The sequence below is a fragment of the Denticeps clupeoides genome, chromosome 8, assembly GCF_900700375.1.
Source record: "Denticeps clupeoides chromosome 8, fDenClu1.1, whole genome shotgun sequence".
Classification (NCBI taxonomy): Eukaryota; Metazoa; Chordata; class Actinopteri; order Clupeiformes; family Denticipitidae; genus Denticeps; species Denticeps clupeoides.
Window position 1 is genome coordinate 1,114,718 of NC_041714.1, and position 19,356 is coordinate 1,134,073.

At 44.5% G+C, this 19,356-nt stretch overlaps 1 protein-coding gene across 1 annotated transcript; it reads left to right on the forward strand.

Moving 5' to 3' along the window:
* On the forward strand, positions 1–11,967 carry socs5b (suppressor of cytokine signaling 5b). The gene is made up of 2 exons (XM_028990075.1): positions 1–318; positions 8,853–11,967. Exon 2 carries the CDS (start codon positions 8,870–8,872, stop codon positions 10,580–10,582), a length of 1,713 nt encoding a protein of 570 aa, XP_028845908.1. The 5' UTR covers positions 1–318; positions 8,853–8,869; the 3' UTR covers positions 10,583–11,967.
* Positions 11,968–19,356: the final 7,389 nt, after the last annotated feature.

Consider the following 19,356-nt stretch of genomic DNA (forward strand, 5'->3'; position numbering starts at 1 on the left):
TAGCCCCGACCCGTCTCTGCTCGCGTTATCCGCCTCTTCAACTCTCTGCTCGGATTCCCCCGGTGAGGAAAAGGACGGACCGTGGTGCGGGCGAGAGGGGGGACGGTGGCCCAGAAGAAGAAGAACGTGGCAGAGTAAATGCAGGGATCCCGTTGTTTGGACGCCGGGAATGAGAGCGAGAGCGACGCGGGCATTCTCATCTGTTCTGTCCGCCGCCGCGGAGCGCCGGGGGGACACGAGTCCGACTCCTCTTCATAGCCATCTTTTTGCGGACAAAAAGCAGCAGCTGGGCTAAGTGCCCCTCCTACACACGACAGGGTGAGTTCCACGTCCCCCCGGACACACGCGACCCAGGAGCCGCCAGTGACAGTTCGTGTGTGTGACGGTAGCGCAGTTAGCATGCTGGCTAATCGCGTTTCAGCGTTCCGGCATCCGGACTGCCTCGCTTTACCATCCCACAAATACGCTCATCTATATTTTCACGGAGTCCGCAGATAGTCGAAGTAATAGAAGTTAATAAGGAAGTAATATAATTACATAATAATGTACATTTCAAAATACGGAATGTCACGAAACGGAGATGCACCGACAGCTCTGATCATTTGGAAGCGTTCAGGACGGCACTTCAGAGTTCACAATGAACAATTTTTCCATCAGATAACTCCTTGAATCAGTGAATTTGCGATTAGCAGACAGTTGCTGTTTGTATAAATCCCTGAAATTGTAGAATAAAGATGGACAGAGAGAGTAATGGGATTGTGGGGGCCTTGGCACACAGGCCTTGATTTGCATCAGGGAGGGTTTTGGTTGACATTTAGAGAAAACCGATAGATTACCTTCTAGAAATAACCCACACCTTTTATAATGCAATGAGATGAGATCTTCTTTATCATTCTCCAGGTTCTAGTAACATCGGCTCTTGTTGCAAAATGTTACTTGTGAATATAGTAATGGCTGTGGTGCAGTGGGGGTGAAGAACCAGGGCCGCGCTGATCGGTTGAACAGCTATATGGGCAGAAGACGAATTAGCCCCAATGAAATAAGAATGGGCCCAGACTCATGAGATTGAACTGGGACTGTCTGCATGGGAGGCAGATGTATAGAGACGAATCTTTAGAAGAAAAGAAAGTGAAGTGATTGTCACATACTCAGCAGCACAGCACACGGTGCACAGTGAAATTTGTCCACTGCATTCATCCCATCACCCTGAGTGAGAAGTGGGCAGCCATGACAGGCGCCGGGGAGCAGTGTGTGGGGACGGTGCTTTGCTCAGTGGCACCTCAGTGGCACCTTGGCGGATCGGGAGGCGAACCAGCAACCTTCTGATTATGGAACCGCTTCCTTAACCACTAGGCCACCTTTGCTATGTCCACACATAAACACACCATCGTCTCTCTCTCAAGGAAAGAGCTCAGTCAGGTGATATATTCTGTATTTTGGGTAAATTCTATGAGCACTGCGTGTGTATCGCATTATGGCTGAAAACCTACTTTCTTTGGGTTAGTTATTTCCTCCTTGACTGGTTTTATCACTATCGACATCAATGGTGATTTATTGATACCCAATGCTAATGTTATATGCAATTTTTATTTATTTACAGTTTATTTTACACTTTTATTTACAGTAATGACAAGTTAATTGTAAACTTCTGAGCAGCAGTACACAAGTCCACTATTGTAAGACTTAATGATTTGCCAGTCAGATTTCTTCCATAAAAATCAGTGTTTGGGATGTATTTGCATGTTTGGTTTATGTGTGTTATACCAAGATGTGTATAACGGGGATTGCCTTTGTGAAGTCTGCTGATTGTGTGGCGAACGAGTGGTCATTAAATGAGACAACTCTGGAGGAATGATGGTGACAGGATCTTGGGCTTGGTATTGCCAGATTAGGTGAATTTGAATGTGATATTTCAAGATTAAAATGCTTCCTGAGAATCGGTATTATTAGCATGTTTCATGCATTTAATTCTGTTAATCCAGGAGGTTTATTTAATGTGACATTAGAGACAGTGTCTCAAGCACTGTGTCTGATATCAAGCATTGAAAATATGGATCTAAGTATGCTTAAATTAAACAGAACAAAAATACAATGATCATGCCAAAGACTTTTATCCAAATTGAAATGCAAATACAAATACAGATGTTTTGTACAGCAGTTAGTGCCACTCCAAAACCACTGATCTGTTCAAATAAGAGATTGAGGCCGGACCAAATCATGTTGGAGCCTACAGATTTACTCTTTGATGATTCTAACTAATCATGTGTGGGATGTCTCTGGCCCAAAGGTGCTGGGTATGTTTAACATTTTTCATCTGAGTAGAATCAGTCCCAGCTGCTCAGGTCTTGGTTGAGGTCCGAGTGCTGTCCTTACCAGACAACCTTTACCTTTGGCTAGCGTTAATGCTGATGAAACAGATCTTGCGAATTTTGGGAGTGGGACAAATGTTTGATTTATGTAATGGAGTTCCCTGCAAGCTTGATGTAGAGTTCCCTATGCTTTCTTCTGTATTTGCATTTGAAATTGTTTTTTTTTTTTTTTTTTTTCATGTACCCACTGTTAGTGTGTGCTTCTCCTACTGTAGTATGTTTCTAACCCTCAAATAGACTCATGCCCCCCTACCTTTAAAGGTCCCCTATCATGAAAATGTCACTTTGTGAGATTATTTAACATTAATACGAGTTAATACTAGCCTGTCTATGGTCCTGCAGTTGCTAGAAATGGCGATATGTGTAAAGAGTGCTCTGACGATTCTGCTTTGCTGTTCAGGGAGCAGCAGCTCTGATGGTCTGATCTGGAATTCGTCCCCTTATGTTGTCATAAGGGGGAATGGTTACCTCTCCTTTCTCATGCTTTTTCAACCCAGTGAATTTTCCACCCCCTCCCCTAAAACATTATCTCCACCGACCGTCATGGCTAGAAAATATGTGAAGCATTGCATTTGCATTGTGATTGGGTTTAAAAATGAGCAAAAAAATTTTTTTTTTAGTTCCGTCACACGAGACTCAGTGGGTTAGAAACAGTGGGTTAATAATTTTTTTTTCTGGAATAACGCCAACACGACTTCCTGTCTATGGTAAACATGGTGGCCTCTCTCCTCCTCATCCCGCCTCTCTGCTCCTCATTAGTATTTAAAGCGGCAGACCCTGAAATGAGCATCCTTTTACCTGAATTCTGGAAAAAGACTTCAGATACAATATTAGGGGACACTGAGAGTGATATAAAAGCAAAAAAACTAAATCATAATAGGGGACCTTTAAGTAAAATATATTTACATTGGTGCTAATGGAATTCATTAACTCGGTGTGCATCCCTGTGTGTTTGAAGGAGAAGCTACAAATATCCCACTTATTTTGAAATGGAGAGAAGGAGGCTTCCACCGGTAATCCGGTTTGGCTTTCTACGTGTCCTCTAAGAACAGGCGTTTTTGGAATAAGGACAAACTGTAGGTGTTTTATTTCAGTGCAAGCTTTAAAGAGGTCATGGTGAAACCGTATCTGAAGCATCTCAGCAAAATTTCCTGTCGTGTATGTTTCCTCCCCATATAATCTGAAGATTCCTAGTTCCTGGACTTCTGTGAAAGACGATCTAATCATTTATGTAGATATTATACGAAACTGTCTCTTGTTTCCATACGAAAATGTAGTCCAGCTTGAAAGCTTTTTTGTTTTTTTCTTCAGATGTCTGTGTGTACACATAATGTACAAATAGACCCACACGTTTCCAAAAAGAGTCCACTTTCATAACTTTGCACATCCATCACCAACTAGTACCTTCACTGGTCTCATGATCTGATTCATTTACAATTATTGATGCATCTGTTTCTGCATTACAAATTCTGTTTTAAGTAAGTCCGTGAGATGAGTTATGGTCTCGTTCACACGGACGTCTGAACCAGGCGCTTTTCAGGCGAGTGCGGACTCAACGACGAGAGTTGACTTGCTCTAATAAGCAGGGGAAAAAGTGTCTACACAGGCATTCAGAAACAGCATTCGATCAACGTTTTCATGGCGTCAATTATGACAAAACAGTGGCGACTGTTAATCAGCAATACCCGAGGCGGCGTACTGTAGTGCTGTAGCGGTCACAGTCAGTACCGGCACAACTTTTTAACTAGAATTTTTATTTGGCACATTCACCACCTGATGAAGGGGCTGGAGCTTGTGTGTTTGTGGGGGGACATTTATAGTAGATGGCCCAAAGCGTTATCATGTTAAATGACTTCACATTAATATGATATAATAATGGTTCCCAACCTGGAATTGTATGTGTGCTATCAAATCCCAATATGACACTCAAATAATCAAAACTCTGTAATGCTTTATAGACTAGAGCTATAAATCTGTCCACTCCTGTAAATCTGTGTACTCTATTTCTATCGGCCAGCGCACATGAACTTCCATTCTATAGTGGTGTCAGGAGGAAGGCTGGAGGACACAGACGTGACACTGGGTGAGAGGAGGTAGCGTCCGTGGTTGTGCTGAAGGAGGATCAGAGGTGAAGGCCGCTGTGTGTTCTTAATGTTGTGGCTGTTTCGCGGTGCAGTGGGGCCGTGTGGGGAACTGATGGAGGTGCAGTGGAAGCAGCAGAGTGGCACAAACAATGACCCGGCAGCTGCCGCTGGGATGGCCAACATTTTTACGCTGGTGCTCCTCGGTGGTCGCGTGTCGCGTCCCGGCTGTGCAGGTTGGTATCGGTGATACTGATCCACTACTAATACTTGATACAAAACCAGAGGTGTGTGGTTTGATTTTTTAAAAGTGGTAGGATGAAAGAACAAATTTCATTAAATATGATTTACAAAACCATTCTTTATTACGTCACATGTTGCACACCTTCAGAAAACGTAAAACCCATAATGTTGTCCAGGCACTGACCTGTCATAGAATGCACAGATGCATTGAAAGAGTAGTCCAAGTCAATTCTTGCATTCGTACTGCGGCCTGATCAGAGTGAGGACATGCTGAGAATCGGCTAATATCTAAGAATATAATACCGATCCTCTAGCTTACTCCGCTTCTAACAGCTGTCTTGAAGGCGTGTTTCAGAGACCTGTACGGCTGTCGTTGTCCACAGTGAAGGCGTGTTTACTTGAGGACCATCTTGTTAATGTGTGGATTTCTGCAGAATCCCGCGCAGCTCTCTAGTGCAGATATGTGGGCCTTTTAAGAGCAATGGGAACATCTGTGGTATTATTTTGGGTGGCGCTCCTGGAATGTCCGTCTTGCGTTCCTTTGATGCCTAATCAGAAAGAAGCCGGTCTAATGAGGACACAGGGCAGGGACAGATTAACTAACTGACCTCGTAACACACACGCACACACGTTGTGACTTTCCCCACTTACTCCTTCCCATGCCAGGGGTTTGTCATTGGCCGAGACAACACCAAATAAAGAATGATGTTGCAGTTTATGCCAATGCTGATTGTTTTTTTTATTTTCCAGTGTTACAGAAATCCCATATTAATGCATGCACACACGTGGTCTGCATTCGTGGGACGAATTGTCAGTCTCCGCCATACAGCACACCGGAATACTGCTTTTTTTTTAATGCAGGTATAAAAAAAAAAAAAACTGTAACATGAGATTTGTGATTTCGAGCAATACATTTGAATATTTGTACAAGTGGTGAAAGGTTTTACAATTGTGGCTTGACGTGCCACTGCAAATTTGGTCAATATGACTACTTTTGACTGTTGCTCAATGTTTATTTATGTGCATTCCAAGTTGGGTTATATTTAGCTATAATTGCTTTTTGATTTATGATAGTGTGCCAGTTCGCATTTGAATGTTTTTTCTTTTCTTTAATAATCTCTGTAACCTTGGTGGTATTTTGAGCTATTTTGATTTGAAGCCCGATGTTTAATCAATTTTACCTGCAAATTTACATGAGTCACCCCTACTACCACAACAGTTCTCAAAATGACCCCTGAGATTTCTCTGCCTGGAACAGACCAACTCACCTTTTTTCTGTTCTTCCCTGAGACATTATGCATGTGATAATTCAATGTAATAATGCATACATGCAGATCTCACAGCTTGTGGACGTAACTTGCCAAGTAGTGGAAAAAATGAAAGCGTCAGCCCACATGGAAAGTGGTGGCCTGCTCAGATGCTGAGATGATAAGGCTCCACAGTGCGCCGCACAGTTTGGGGGAGGTGAGGACTAGTGACGATTCTTACTGATTGTGAGGGTGATCCAGTGATGACTCCGCTATGTAAGTGTTAATTGTTTAATACCTAATTTCTTTTAAGGGTTGTTTAAGGATTTTTGTTGCTATGAAAACTCAGATTACAAACTGCTTAATATGTTCATTTCTCCATGGCTGCCCTGAGGGATTCCATTAGATTCCTTTTTCTTGCAACTCAACCCGAATAATGACGTAATATCCAGAAGGGCAGAAATATGACAATGGCTCAGGTGCCAAAAACAGAATTTAATGATGTCCCCGGAGAAAACCAATGTCAAAGCTGTTAACAGTGCACTGTCCTGTAGCTGCAGTTTTGTTTTTCGTTTACACTAAAATAATCATGAGCTTAGAGATTCTTCTACAGTCATTTCATGTTTCAGAAGTTTATTGGTCATTATCATAACCTTTTTTAACAGCATGTAAATCAGCATGTAATTGAAGGACCATCCTGCATCCTCTTTGGAAAGGACGTGACAACATCTCTTTAAGGGACACTGATCATTTCCAGCAGTCTTCAGATCACAGTGCATTGTGTGTGTGTTGATATTCTAATTTAAAGTGAATCTGATTTTTTTTTGTCATTGTGATACACAGCACAGTGCACGGTGACATAACAAAATATCCCCTGCATGTAACCCATCATCCTTAGTGAGCAGTGGGCAGCTACCAACAGTGCACAGGGAGCAGTGTGTGGGGACGCTGCCTTCCTCAAGGGTATCTCAGCGGCATCTTCACCATTCCAGATTTGAACCCACAGTCAACATATGTATGGTGAAATGGGTAATGTTTGTTTGGGGTTGTGTAGAGCAGGCTCCAGAAGCATTTTTTTAAGCCATTCCCACGATGCGCACTCTGTGCAGGTAATGGAAGGGCGGTGTTGATGTCATTTCCGCAAATGCCCCCTCAACTTCTATAGTCCCCTCTCCTCCTCATTAGCATTTAAAGCTACAGACACCGAAACTGCGCATCCTGGGGAAATCTCATCGTGGGACTGGATCAAAGTGGCTGTAATTCTGCACCACAGATGAATTTCGGAAAGAAACAGGATTAGGGGACACAAGACCAAAATAATTAAATGTCTGGCAACCTTTAAGGTTATGAATCTCATGCAGAGCCATTGATAAATTTAAGTGAATCGTTTCTATTAAACTATAGATTTAACACCACATTTTTATGGTTGTGTGTGCGGTATTACATGTTAAAAACATTAGATTTTGCTTCTGTCATTAAATAGTTTCATTTTTGAATGATTTGTTTCTGAGCAACCAAATTGTCATACCTTGCTTCCATAAACAATGTAAAAGTTTTGCAGTACTCTGCAAATTTGTAAAAGTTCCAGTAGCGTCAATTACAGCATTGCCAGAATCCCTTATTATTGATGTTTTTCTTCAATATTTTGTCTTTAATACTTTTGAAATGTTCATTTAACTGCAATTTAATTTAACTTGTAATGTAATGAAGGTTACAACATTTTTGCTTGACAGTAGTGGAACTAATAAAGAGAATCAACAGGAATAAGGAGGTTTGAATGTTGTGTGTGTGTGTGTGTGTCTTACTCTGTTCATTTGACCTGAATTTGAATGGACAAACTACAGAAGACTTTGGTCATGCAGCATTTTTATTTTAAGTGTTTTTTAGCTGTCATTACATATACCCCTCTGCTGTAACAGTATCGCTTTGGTTAAAGTTGATGAATGATGTCATACATTTTTTAACTTGTGGGTTTTTGAGGAAGGCTTGGTTTAAATGGGAAAGTATCAGTGGGAATGCTTTGGCTTTGCAACACTACACTTCATTTTGTGGACACTTTCTTTGGGGGCCTGATTTGGAACTTGGGAAGGCTAAGCCCTTATTTTGGTATTTTGCAGATGCAGTTGAATGTACAGTAGACATCATATGTCTTGCATTTCTAAACCACTGAACATTCTGACATAATGTCTGCAAGGTTCACTGCTCAAATTCACTGCTTTGTTAACACTTCATTTTGGATTTCAATATTACAAGTTCTGCTCTAGCATGTTTATTCCTGCAATGAACCTCAAATTCTGCCCATGCTGTAACTACTAGTGTGCATAGAAAAATGTGAGTTCATATTCAGTGTGGCTGTGGATGTCCTTTTAGGCCTCTTTTGAGAGTGTAAGTATGGGTTTTTCTTTGAGATCTTTCTGGATTTAATTATAGATGGCTGTGCTGGGTGATTGCTGTTAGAGTGGTCAGGCCTGTAAAAGAGAATGTGGAACCAAAACTGTCAGCAAACAACACAGTCTGGCAACAGACCTATACACTCCAACTAGCAAACACTTTCTTGAGTTGACACACAGTGTGACACTCCCTGTCTGCCTTTTTATGATCTCTCTTGCTTTTTTCATGACTGTGAAGGTTCTTGGTCAGGCCCAGACTGGTTCAGTAGTATGGTGCATACCAGCTGATCAGCTGGGAGCAGATCCCTGAGTGCATTTATAGCTGCAGCCTTGTGTTGCTGGACGTCTGCCTGGCAACTTAGCTGTCACACTTTCGCACTGCCTACCTACACACCATGCAGTGTAGAGCTATGACACTCATCATACAGATCACACACGTTAACACAAATCCTCTTTTGAAAATTCTTATTTGTATATCCTCAAAAGATTGTCTGTAAGCATTAACATGTGTCTCTTCTCCAGGCCCCGGACTCCGCTCTATGGCTAAAGTAGGGAAGATGTGGAGCAACCTCAGGAGCAGATGCCACACACTCTTCCACCCTGAAAGCCCAGATGAGATGGACAGCATTCGCTGTATGATGGACCTGGGGCGTGGAACACACGTGGGTGAACCCCACTCTTCCTGGATGGCAAGTTCATCGGCCAGCCTCACTCCACTGCCCCCACTTTCAGGTTCAGCAGTCCGCCGAAGTCACAACTGTGTCTCCGATATGCCCCAGATCCTTGAAATCACCATCGACAAGGAGGGCGACGACATCCGTAGGGGACCTGGAGGTGTCCTGTTAGTGAGGAGGGACTCATACTCAAGGCACGCTCCCTGGGGTGGCAAGAAGAAGCACTCATGCTCCACCAAGACCCAGAGCTCCCTGGAGATGGAGAGGCGATTGGGTCGCTCTAGGGGGGCCGGGGCCCGGCGGGAGAGACGCTATGGAGTCAGCTCCATTCAGGAGGTGAATGAATCTGGAAGAGATGATGGAGAAGGAGGACGTAGCCTAAGTACTCGATCCTTGCGCCAGCGTCTTCGAGATACTGTGGGGCTCTGTTTGCCCCTGTCCCCTTGTCCTCGCTCCCGGTCCTCATCCTCAAGACCGCCGCCCTCCATTGCCTCTTCCTCCAAACGTAAAATCCACCTGACTGAGCTGATGCTGGAGACATGTCCCTTCCCGCCTGGCTCAGACCTTGCAAACAAGTGGCACCTGATCAAGCAGCACACTGCACCAGTCAGCCCTCACTCTTCCACAGCTCTTATGGACGCATTTGACTTGTCACACCAATCCCCCGAAGATGAAGAGGATCGACTGCGAGAGCGGCGAAGGCTTAGTATTGAAGAGGGCGTGGATCCTCCACCCAATGCCCAAATCCACACCCTTGAATCGACAACGGCGCAGGGTTCCTCCTCAGTTTACAAACTGGGACCAAAAATGGCACCAGGGGCCATGGGTGATCTCTCCGGGGAGGGACGCAGTGGCCCTGGGGGCTCGTCCGGGGGTGCTTTGGGCATAGTGGCACAGGCCATTTCAGGCTTATCCAACCAAGCTGCCTCAGACTCTGAGGAGGACTCCACCACCCTCTGTCTCCAGGCCCGTCGGCCCAAGCAGAGGCACGCGTCTGGGGACAGCCACCTGGCCCGGCAGCCCGGCGGTCCCTGGAAAGTGCACACGCAAATAGACTACATTCACTGCCTGGTGCCGGATCTATGGCGCATCACAGCACTGCCATGCTACTGGGGTGTGATGGACCGCTACGAAGCAGAGGCGCTGCTGGACGGCCGGCCCGAAGGCACCTTTCTCCTGCGGGACTCTGCGCAGGAAGACTACTTGTTCTCCGTCAGCTTCCGCCGGTACAATCGCTCACTGCATGCCCGCATCGAGCAGTGGAACCACAACTTCAGCTTCGATGCGCATGATCCCTGTGTCTTCCACTCCTCCACGGTCACGGGGCTCCTGGAGCACTACAAGGACCCATCAGCATGCATGTTCTTTGAGCCACTCCTCACCACGCCACTCCACCGGATTTTCCCCTTCACCCTTCAGAGCCTGGCACGTGCCGCCATTTGCCAGCACACAACCTATGATGGCATCGGGGCTTTGCCATTACCGCCTGCCCTGCAGGACTTCCTCAAGGAGTATCACTATAAACAGAAGGTGCGGGTGCGGTGGCTGGAGAGAGAGCTGCCAATAAAGGTGAAGTGATGGTCCACAAGAGAGGCAGTTGAACCAAGGGGCAACTGTGGACCAGCCCCTTCTGAACTGGTGCCCCATTGGACATGATAGGACACAGAGGAGTTATAACAGGACTTTATTAACACCTTTATCTCATGTAGTTATCACTTACAAGGAATACATACATTATCAATAGTTATTCTCAACAACATGCTGTCTGGCAATCACCCCAACCCCCCAAAAGGTTAGGGTTAGGCATTCCCTTCTCCCTCCAATGGCAGATATTTGTTCTCCTGTTTTGTCCAAAACCCAAAGTATTGGCCTCGACTTCAACTAAAACTGCCGTGTCTCCACCACATAATTTCCTCTAAAGCCCAGACAATGTGGCATGATTTGCCAGGCCTGCTATGCCGTTCAGAAAGGCAGACTTATAACCTGGCTCTGAAAATGTGTACTTTTAAATGCTGCTCTGGGCATTAGAGGGAAAGAGTATCAGTTGAGGAGCTTGCAGTTGGGCATGTCCTGCTACCTGCCAGCAAACAGAAACATTGGGGTATATGATCTTGGTGGTTTTTGCGTGCCATGTTACAAGCGTTGCATCGATTGGCCGAAATCGATTTCAGCATGTGTCTCAGTGCTTAACCGCAGGACTGCCTATACTGTGCACACAAAGTCTATATGCCACCGTTGGGGTGTTAGATCATTTCTGTGATCTGTCAGTGTATTGAAGGGAAGACACTGTCAACAGGCTCCTTACACAGTTGAGATGTGTTTGTCACATAGGTCAATTCGGTGCTTGGAAGCTTCTTGTAGTTTTCTTGTGACTAAGCGTACTCAGGCCCCCCCTTTTTTTTTTTTTTTTTTTTTTGTCCCTCCCATGTGGCACTGGTCCTCATGTTAGACTCAATTCTGCTAGATATGTTGCGGTTTGTGTGTGTTCCCTCTCTCTTGATTTATGTTCTCACCATCCCCATATGCATGACCGCCATATCAGCAGTTATTCTCTCAAAAGAGGGAATCACGTTTGTATTTTTCAATTTTATTAGTATTTTTAATACCAGAGAGTATTTAACACCTCAAGTTTAATCATTTATTCTGGATAAACACACAAATGGGAGCAATATTATTTCCCATGTAGGGGAGCACTAATGGACTACTACTAAACAGTATAGCCTTATGGGGGGTTGTGCACTACCATGTCGCACAACTAGCTTTTGGGTATTCAGCTATAGGAAAGCAAGATTTAATTTCTGCATATTTTCAGTTTTGTGTTGTGAAATAACCCCACAGTTGAGGTAAATCTCATCTGAATATAATGCACTTTGATCCCTGTGGAACAACCACGACTTGCATTAAAGTATTGTGCACTAGCTTCAAAGGAAAACTAACCTTGATCACTGTTTAAAAAAAAAAAAGAAAGAAAGGATCAACCAATGTTTATATCCTATTTTAAAAGATCTATATAGATGTGATTATGTAAGTAAATGAGTATTTTTGATATGGGAAGGCCTGGACTTGATTTCTTGTCAGGTTTGATGGCTGGCTAAACATGATGGTGGCATGAGTGGTGCGTTTGAAGCTGAGGAACCGGCTGCCTGCTTGACGTCATATTTGACATAACACAGCAGGATTTTAGCACTGTGTGTTTGAGTAACTTGATTCTGTTCAACCCATTAACAGTGGGCTGGTACATGTGCAATGCGTGTGTGTGTGTGTGTTGTTGTGACCAAAGTTACGCTTTTGAAGGAGATTGTTTGTATATCTCTCTTCCTATAAGGACTGTGTCCACAATATTTGAGACGTATTGATGGTGGCCCTACACAGATGCGTCCATTTTGCCCAATTTGGACTTCAAGACGTTTTGCATTGCCTCACCGCTTTCATGTTTATTCCTAATTGCCTCTAAAAGCTAAAAGAATGGTGCACCATTGTATTCATCAAAGGAAAGGAATTGTGGGATTTTCGGTTCCATTCCGCTCAGAAAGAGCCACCAAATTGTCAAAAAGTAGCAATTAAATGCCACTGGTTTTAAATGTAGTTTCTTACACTCTATATTCATTACCTGTCACAGGGAGTGTTTAAAGGGTCAGATTTGGCCGCACACACACACACACACAAGTCCAGGCTCTCGGTGACCGCGGTCTGTTCAGTGCTCCTAGCACTGACCGTCCCACCCTGCCTTGCCCCTTCCAGGCGCTAATCGCAGGCTAAATTTACAATGCTGGGCTCTAAATTTACCAGCAACTAACTGGGCCGCTCTCTGCAGCTTTCTGACGGTTGCCGTTTTTTTTTCTCTTCCGTTTTCCGTTTCCTCAACGCGACTGCTGACGATTCTGGGATAAGTACAGTGAGCAGAGCGAGCGCCTGGTTGTGCAGCCGTTTAGCGGAAGTTAGCGTTAGCCATTAGCCAGCTCACAATGCCCCAGTGAGAGTGCTGCTTCCTGCCGCAGGAAGAGCGTGAGTTGTCAAAATAACAGCACTTTAAATCCACTGAATGTGTGTGTCACCGAAGATGGTCAGCAACCTTTCAGGCATTTTAGGTGAAAGAGGTGGACCAACCGGCGCCCTGTCAATGGTGAAAATGGAGGAACAGAGTTTTCTTTTCTCTGCCCTCACCTTATGTAGCGCTTCATGGTCAGACATTCCCTCTAGGGACAATTCTGTGGCCCGTCCACACCTAGCTTTACCGATTGGGAGGAAGAACCTGTAAAACAGAAACTAGCAAATTGGAGTAAAGGCCTGAGGGATTCCATCTGGTGCACATGCTCTACTCATACTGGTGCCAGCAAAATGCCTGTTGAAGAGATCAAATGCATATACACATCTCTTTTTATTTTTTTTTTTTCCTTAAATAAATTTAGTTGCTAGTAAAATTACGAGTCAGTCCTGTTTGAATCTGAGACATTTATATCAACCAGCTCTCGCTCTTGACCGCAACTTGAACCCATTCGTCTGCGCTCTTATTAGACGGGCAAATGTCCAGGGTCCTGAAAATAACTTTTCGTTGTATTCCAGTGTTTCTTATGCTTTGGTTGAACAATACTTCATGCAGAATTACAACGAACAGTTACTGAGAAACTTTTTAAAGAAATATATTAAATGTCATTTGATGTTTTATGCTCTTTCCTCTCCTTCGATATGCAATGGAGCCTGATATAATGACGGCCTCAGTCCAAGAGTCACTTTAATGTTGTGTGTGCACGTTAGGCACTGAACGGATGTGACAATGACTTGACAATGATGAGGGGTAATGGATGTTATTCTCGCCAACTCACCATCCCACACTCACGGTCTCTTTCTCTCGCACGACAGCCCCATTCGTTCTGACCAATTGGAGGGCCCTCCTAAATCCAGGGCTGTATTCACTATGATGGTCAAAGCCAATTCTGCCCTTTACCCCGGCTTTTTCTCCCATTCTTATGTTATCTAGCATACGCTTTTAATTTTTTTTTGCTGTCTGGAAGGAACCGGTGTGTGAAAAGATAATCATGTTCATGTTTCAGTGTCTGTGTTTCTATATCTGCCTTTTTTTTTTTTTTTTTTTTTTTTTTTTCCAGTATGTTTTTAAGAGCCAATTGATGCGACACATATAGTTGTCACTTTTGGTGCTTGGCTGATGCTTACTTGTCTTAATATTCTAATAAAAATTAAGTGTATTCTAATGACCAATTAGCCTGACTGCTAAATCTGTCATTTTATTATGTGGTTCTAAGGTGTCCATAAACCTTCCCTAAAAGTGTCTTTTCGCAATCTTGCTGATATGGGAACATTCCGGATGTGTGCATCAGCGGTGGTTCTGAAAAGCCAGAACAGAGCCGCTGTGTGTAAAGTAGGCTGCATGTGTCATCTCTTAATATCGTCCTTCCAGTGAGGGCAATGATAATAATCTCCCAGTGTCTGTGCTGAGCTTCTCTCCCCAGCGATGGTCCTGCTGCTTGGTCTCCAGACCTCTCCTAGCAGTCAGGACACCAGCGGCGCAGGATGTGCTCCTTTGGAATGAAGTATAAATAGCATGTGGGTTATCTGTTTCACACCACACTGCCCGAAGTGAATGAATAATTTAAGAACTTCATGCAGAGGGCGAGACTACAGGAGAGCGATGGATTGGACTGGACGACTGAAGTGTGTACATTGCAGTGCTGCACTGCTGCCTAGAAAAGGTTGGGTTTATGAGATGACTGCTGATTTAGTACATTTAGCACAAATGTTTACTATAAATAATTCTTAATATTTACTGGTTAAACGCTCCCAGGGGTGTGATCTGTGGAATCGAGTGAAAGTGAGGTTTGGCCAGGGACGTTGTACTGCTGGAATACAGTGGTGGAAAAAAAAGAGACCTGCTGTCAGGTTGCAATTGGCCTCTAATGCATATTCACTTGTTTGGCTAGTTTGAGGAACGTTAATACCTTTCAGATCAGGTAGAAATATTAGAACACAGACAGCTGATATGCTTTATACTGCAGAGTCACAATACGAACAGGAGCTTTTGTGATTATCGCAGCCTAAGTCATGGAACAGGAGAGCATTACCAATGTGTGTAGGCAATTATCAGCAGACCTCAGTCTTTTCTTGGAATTCACGCTGTTCACAAACGATTACTTCCGTAAGTAACAAGTATATTATAAGCACTTAGGAGCTAAAGAGCTGCAGATTGCAGCACTTTGACCGAACAGGATTACTTTGGAGAAGGAATTCAATGGAATATGTCCCATGCAGCCAACAGACTTATAGATGTCAGGTAGTCGGTTTATCTGAATGCTTTCAAGTACCGGCAGGCAGACGAACCACACTCTACGTCTGTCTACTCGCTACACAGCGCACTTAGCCATGTGGCTTTCTGCATGTCACTTGCACAGAGAGGGCACAGGCAAGGGGGCGGGGAATCCAGGCTGGATGGCTTCCAAGCCGGTGGCAGTAAAGTGAGCACTGACATCTCACCGACCTCACACACACACACACACACACACACACACACACACTTCCATCCATATTTCATTCGAAGAAAACATCCCCATATAGAATGTTACAGCCTCTTAGGCAAACAGCACCCAGTGGCTGAGAGGAAGAGGCGTTTGGTTGTCTGGACTGAATAGTTCAGTTCAAAAATCAGAATGGTTCGATTTTCCTTCTGGCTGAGGATCTGGTGGATCTGTCCATTTGTGCCCCTTCAGAGTCCTCTCACATGTTTCTTAATCCAGTCCTATGTGCGCATTCCTCTAGTGTCAGTATTTTTTGACTGTCTCTTTGCTGTGCTCCTGTCCTCTGATTGTACTCTATCATTGCTGCTTGGCTGCCCTTCCTGTAAACTCTGAGCTGTGAGCTCACACCTCCTGCTCCTGAAGAGCTCTGGAAAGTTTTTGTGCTTCGAGAGCTGCCATAAGACATTTACTCTGTATATCCATGTTTATGGAATTCTGACAAATTCCTTTACTCCTCGGACTGTGTCTCTCCCTCTTACTGTCTGTGTCCTTCACTTCACTTCCTCTCTCAACAAGACCAGAACCTACGTTCATTGCTTTGTGACATTATTTCAACTGAATAATGATTTTTTTTTTCCCTGTAATTTTCATTCAGAAATTGTTGGCACAGGAAATGGAGTAATGGAAATTAATAATGAACAGAAAAAAAAGCTATCTAGACACAGCAATAAAATAGACCTGGGAAAAATGTCCAAAAAAATGTCTAATAGATTTTGTTGTATACATAATATCACATTCTATTACTAATTACAATAAACCATGTGTTCAGACTCCCTGAATCACTGTTTAGGAAAGACCAAACAGAATTCATTATCTTCACAGACACATCTCCCAAATCGAGGGGTCTGTTTCCCGGCAGCCTCTTGGCTGCCCTCACTGGCTTGATGGGAAATGTAGTTGGGTGTGTTAGTTGGTGAATGTGAGTAACCAGCTCTCACGAGCGGTGCTACGGCTGCTCTTCCAGAGGAAGCCGTCTGTGGTTTGGCTCCCGCTCCCTCCCCCCTTACCGAGAAAGATGAATCAGCCGGAGCGACCGCAGCGTGGCCCTGGGCCCTTTCATCTGCGGCTCACGTCTCCGGTTACGGAGAATCGGGGGGTCTTATGGAGCGAGGCATGTCGCCCTCCCTCGGGGGGAGGCAGGGTGAAGGGTGAGTCACCCAGCTGTGATTAAAAGGGCCTTGCCGGCGATTTCAACACCGGCGCCCGGGCCGTGTCCCGCCTGAGAACAGTCCCTGTGCTCTGTGTGGGAAGATGACACACGTTGCAGTGAGTCATCAGGTCCTCCACACTTCAAACCATTGCGGCGTCTGGAAAAGTGGGATAATCAGGGAAAATTAGCTGATTTCCCCGCTTCATTAAATTGTGAACATCACATCACAAATTGTGAACATCAAATCACTGTGACCATCCCACTGATACCAAGCGTACCAGTTAAAACCTAAAACCCACTTCTTATATGAGGGACAAAATTTGACTGTACTTTTAGGAATCTGGACAGGGCTGCAAGCATCTGGTGATTAATGTCTTTCATGAAGACTTTCTTAAATGTGTGTGCGCACGCTGGACCAGTTCTTCAGACTTCTTCAGACGTCAAACAGGAAATGACAGCAGCCTGAACAGGGGGCTAAAATAATGTGCGTTGTTGCGGGAGAATAGAGGCAGGAAGGCAGCAAAAGTACAGCAAATATTATTACAATTTAACCACCGGCTCTGTTTAACCACCAAACACCCATCCGGCACGGAGAGCAAGAGGGCCCAAGGCAGGAAAACAAGGCTTAGATGCCAGCTAGAAAGCAAGGTTCTGCAGGGTCTTGTGCTTCACACAAAATCCATCACGATATTTGCTTTTTTTATATTAAAATCCCTTTTTTGTATTGTTAATGAAATGGTGAAACGCAAGCCAAGAAAGGCAGTTGTGAGCCCTGCACCAGGCCCATATTTTTTCCTCCCTCCTCCCTCCTCCTCTAGTTGGCAGGCAAGTGCTCGCTGGCACTCGGCAGAGGCAGACTAAGAATGGAGCTCTGCTCCGGCTCACGCGATGTGGTGTGCAGAAATTTCCTGCTGTAAAAGCCTGATTGGGAAGACACCCATTTTTAAAATGGGGGGCGGGAGGTTGAGTACTCACTGGAGAGAGGCTATATGACCAGGTTGGAGAGGTCAAGAGAAAAAACTGTTTAAAAAAAAAAAAACCCTACATAACGTTGTGTTCTTGCTCCTTCTCATAAAAAAAAAAATCCATGTTTTCTTTTAAATGATGGCACAATTCCCTCACAACGTTTCCCAAAACCAAAAGCTATTTCCTGACTCAACCCATTCTTTTATATAATTATTTAAAATCTCTGCTTCTCTTTCTTTCACCCCACCCCACTCTCTCCGTATTTCACAGCCTCCTCACATGCCATTTAACGTGACATCACATCCCCTCTGGGCCAAAGGGACTTTGCAGCCTGGCAGAAATGGCAGAGGTCAAAGGTTGGCATGGGAGGGTGTGGTAACCTGTGTTATGGATCCGTGGAGAGGACGCGGTGACCGTCCAGCAGCCTTCAGATTAGGCATGAAATATGACGTTTATGACATGTTTTGTGCTGAAAAGAATGAGAGGTTAGGTATATATTTTGCTGCTTCTTTATACATACATTTCAACAAATCCCAATTGTGGAAGTGATGTGGGAATCACCAAAATGGCCCAATAATGGTCTGAATAATTAATTTGCATAAAATACAGGGGAGGTAGTTGGCCATTTCATCCCAATTTTGGCACCTTTGGCTAAGGTCACATGACCAGCTCGAACCTGTAAACTGGCCAACAGAAACTGAGCCTTTGCATTGGTGAAACCATAAATTGGACCTGTTTACGTATGGGTGGGGGTACTAAAGAGATCTCTAGCTCGTGAAGCTTCCTCTTCAAAACCAGTCGCCATGGTTTCTGAGCTTGTCCACGCGCCCTTTATTATGCCTAATTGATTGCAAAGCTGTTGCTTCAGAATTACTCAGAAGAACCAGGACGTTCTCTTTCCTGCAGTTACACCCTCGCTGCGGCAGCTATAAGTAGCTCTGTTCTACACCAACACACTCAGATGACTGCAATGATGTCATCTGCAGGAAAAAAAGGCCAATTCCCCGACCTAGCATTCTTCCCGAGCGCTTATAGACACTTTCCATAAAGCCAGACAGATGAACACAGGGGCGTTCTCAAAACCGTCACATGCTCTGTGTGTGAGGTGCTCCCTGTCAGTGTCTATTTAGCCGCCTGCACAAACGTTCTCATTGTGCTCTTTCGCATAAAGCTTTTTATATCATAACCGCAGTGGTGAGCCATCTGCCAGGCGAGCAGAACCCCAGCGGCGGAACCAGCAAAGGTTCTATTTTGTCTCTGTGCTTTTTAATGTTTATGTTTTGTACACACTGTCCTTCATTACTTCTGTTTTGTGTGTGTGTGTGTGTGTGTGTGTGTGTGTGTGTGTGTGTCTGTCTGTGCCTGACATGAAGAGGCAACTCTACAACATTGAGGGTTTCCTTAATTAACCAGCACACACACACACACACACACACACACAAATTGTCAGTGGGGTTCTTAAAATGGTGTCCCTTCTGCAACCCTCTTCACCTTGCACACACTGATTCGAAGGCCCACACCCGTGTGTGTAGGTGTGTGATTAATATACGTCTACAGTGCTGGAATCTCTGGCATGCTGCACCGCACGAAGCGTTTGATTCGTGCGGCAGCACAGAACAGCCTTTACACTCTGACTCACGGCCTGTCGTAGTGGCCAAAATCTGGGAGGAAATTATTTTTATGGGTCCCAGCACATCAGCCCATTACCC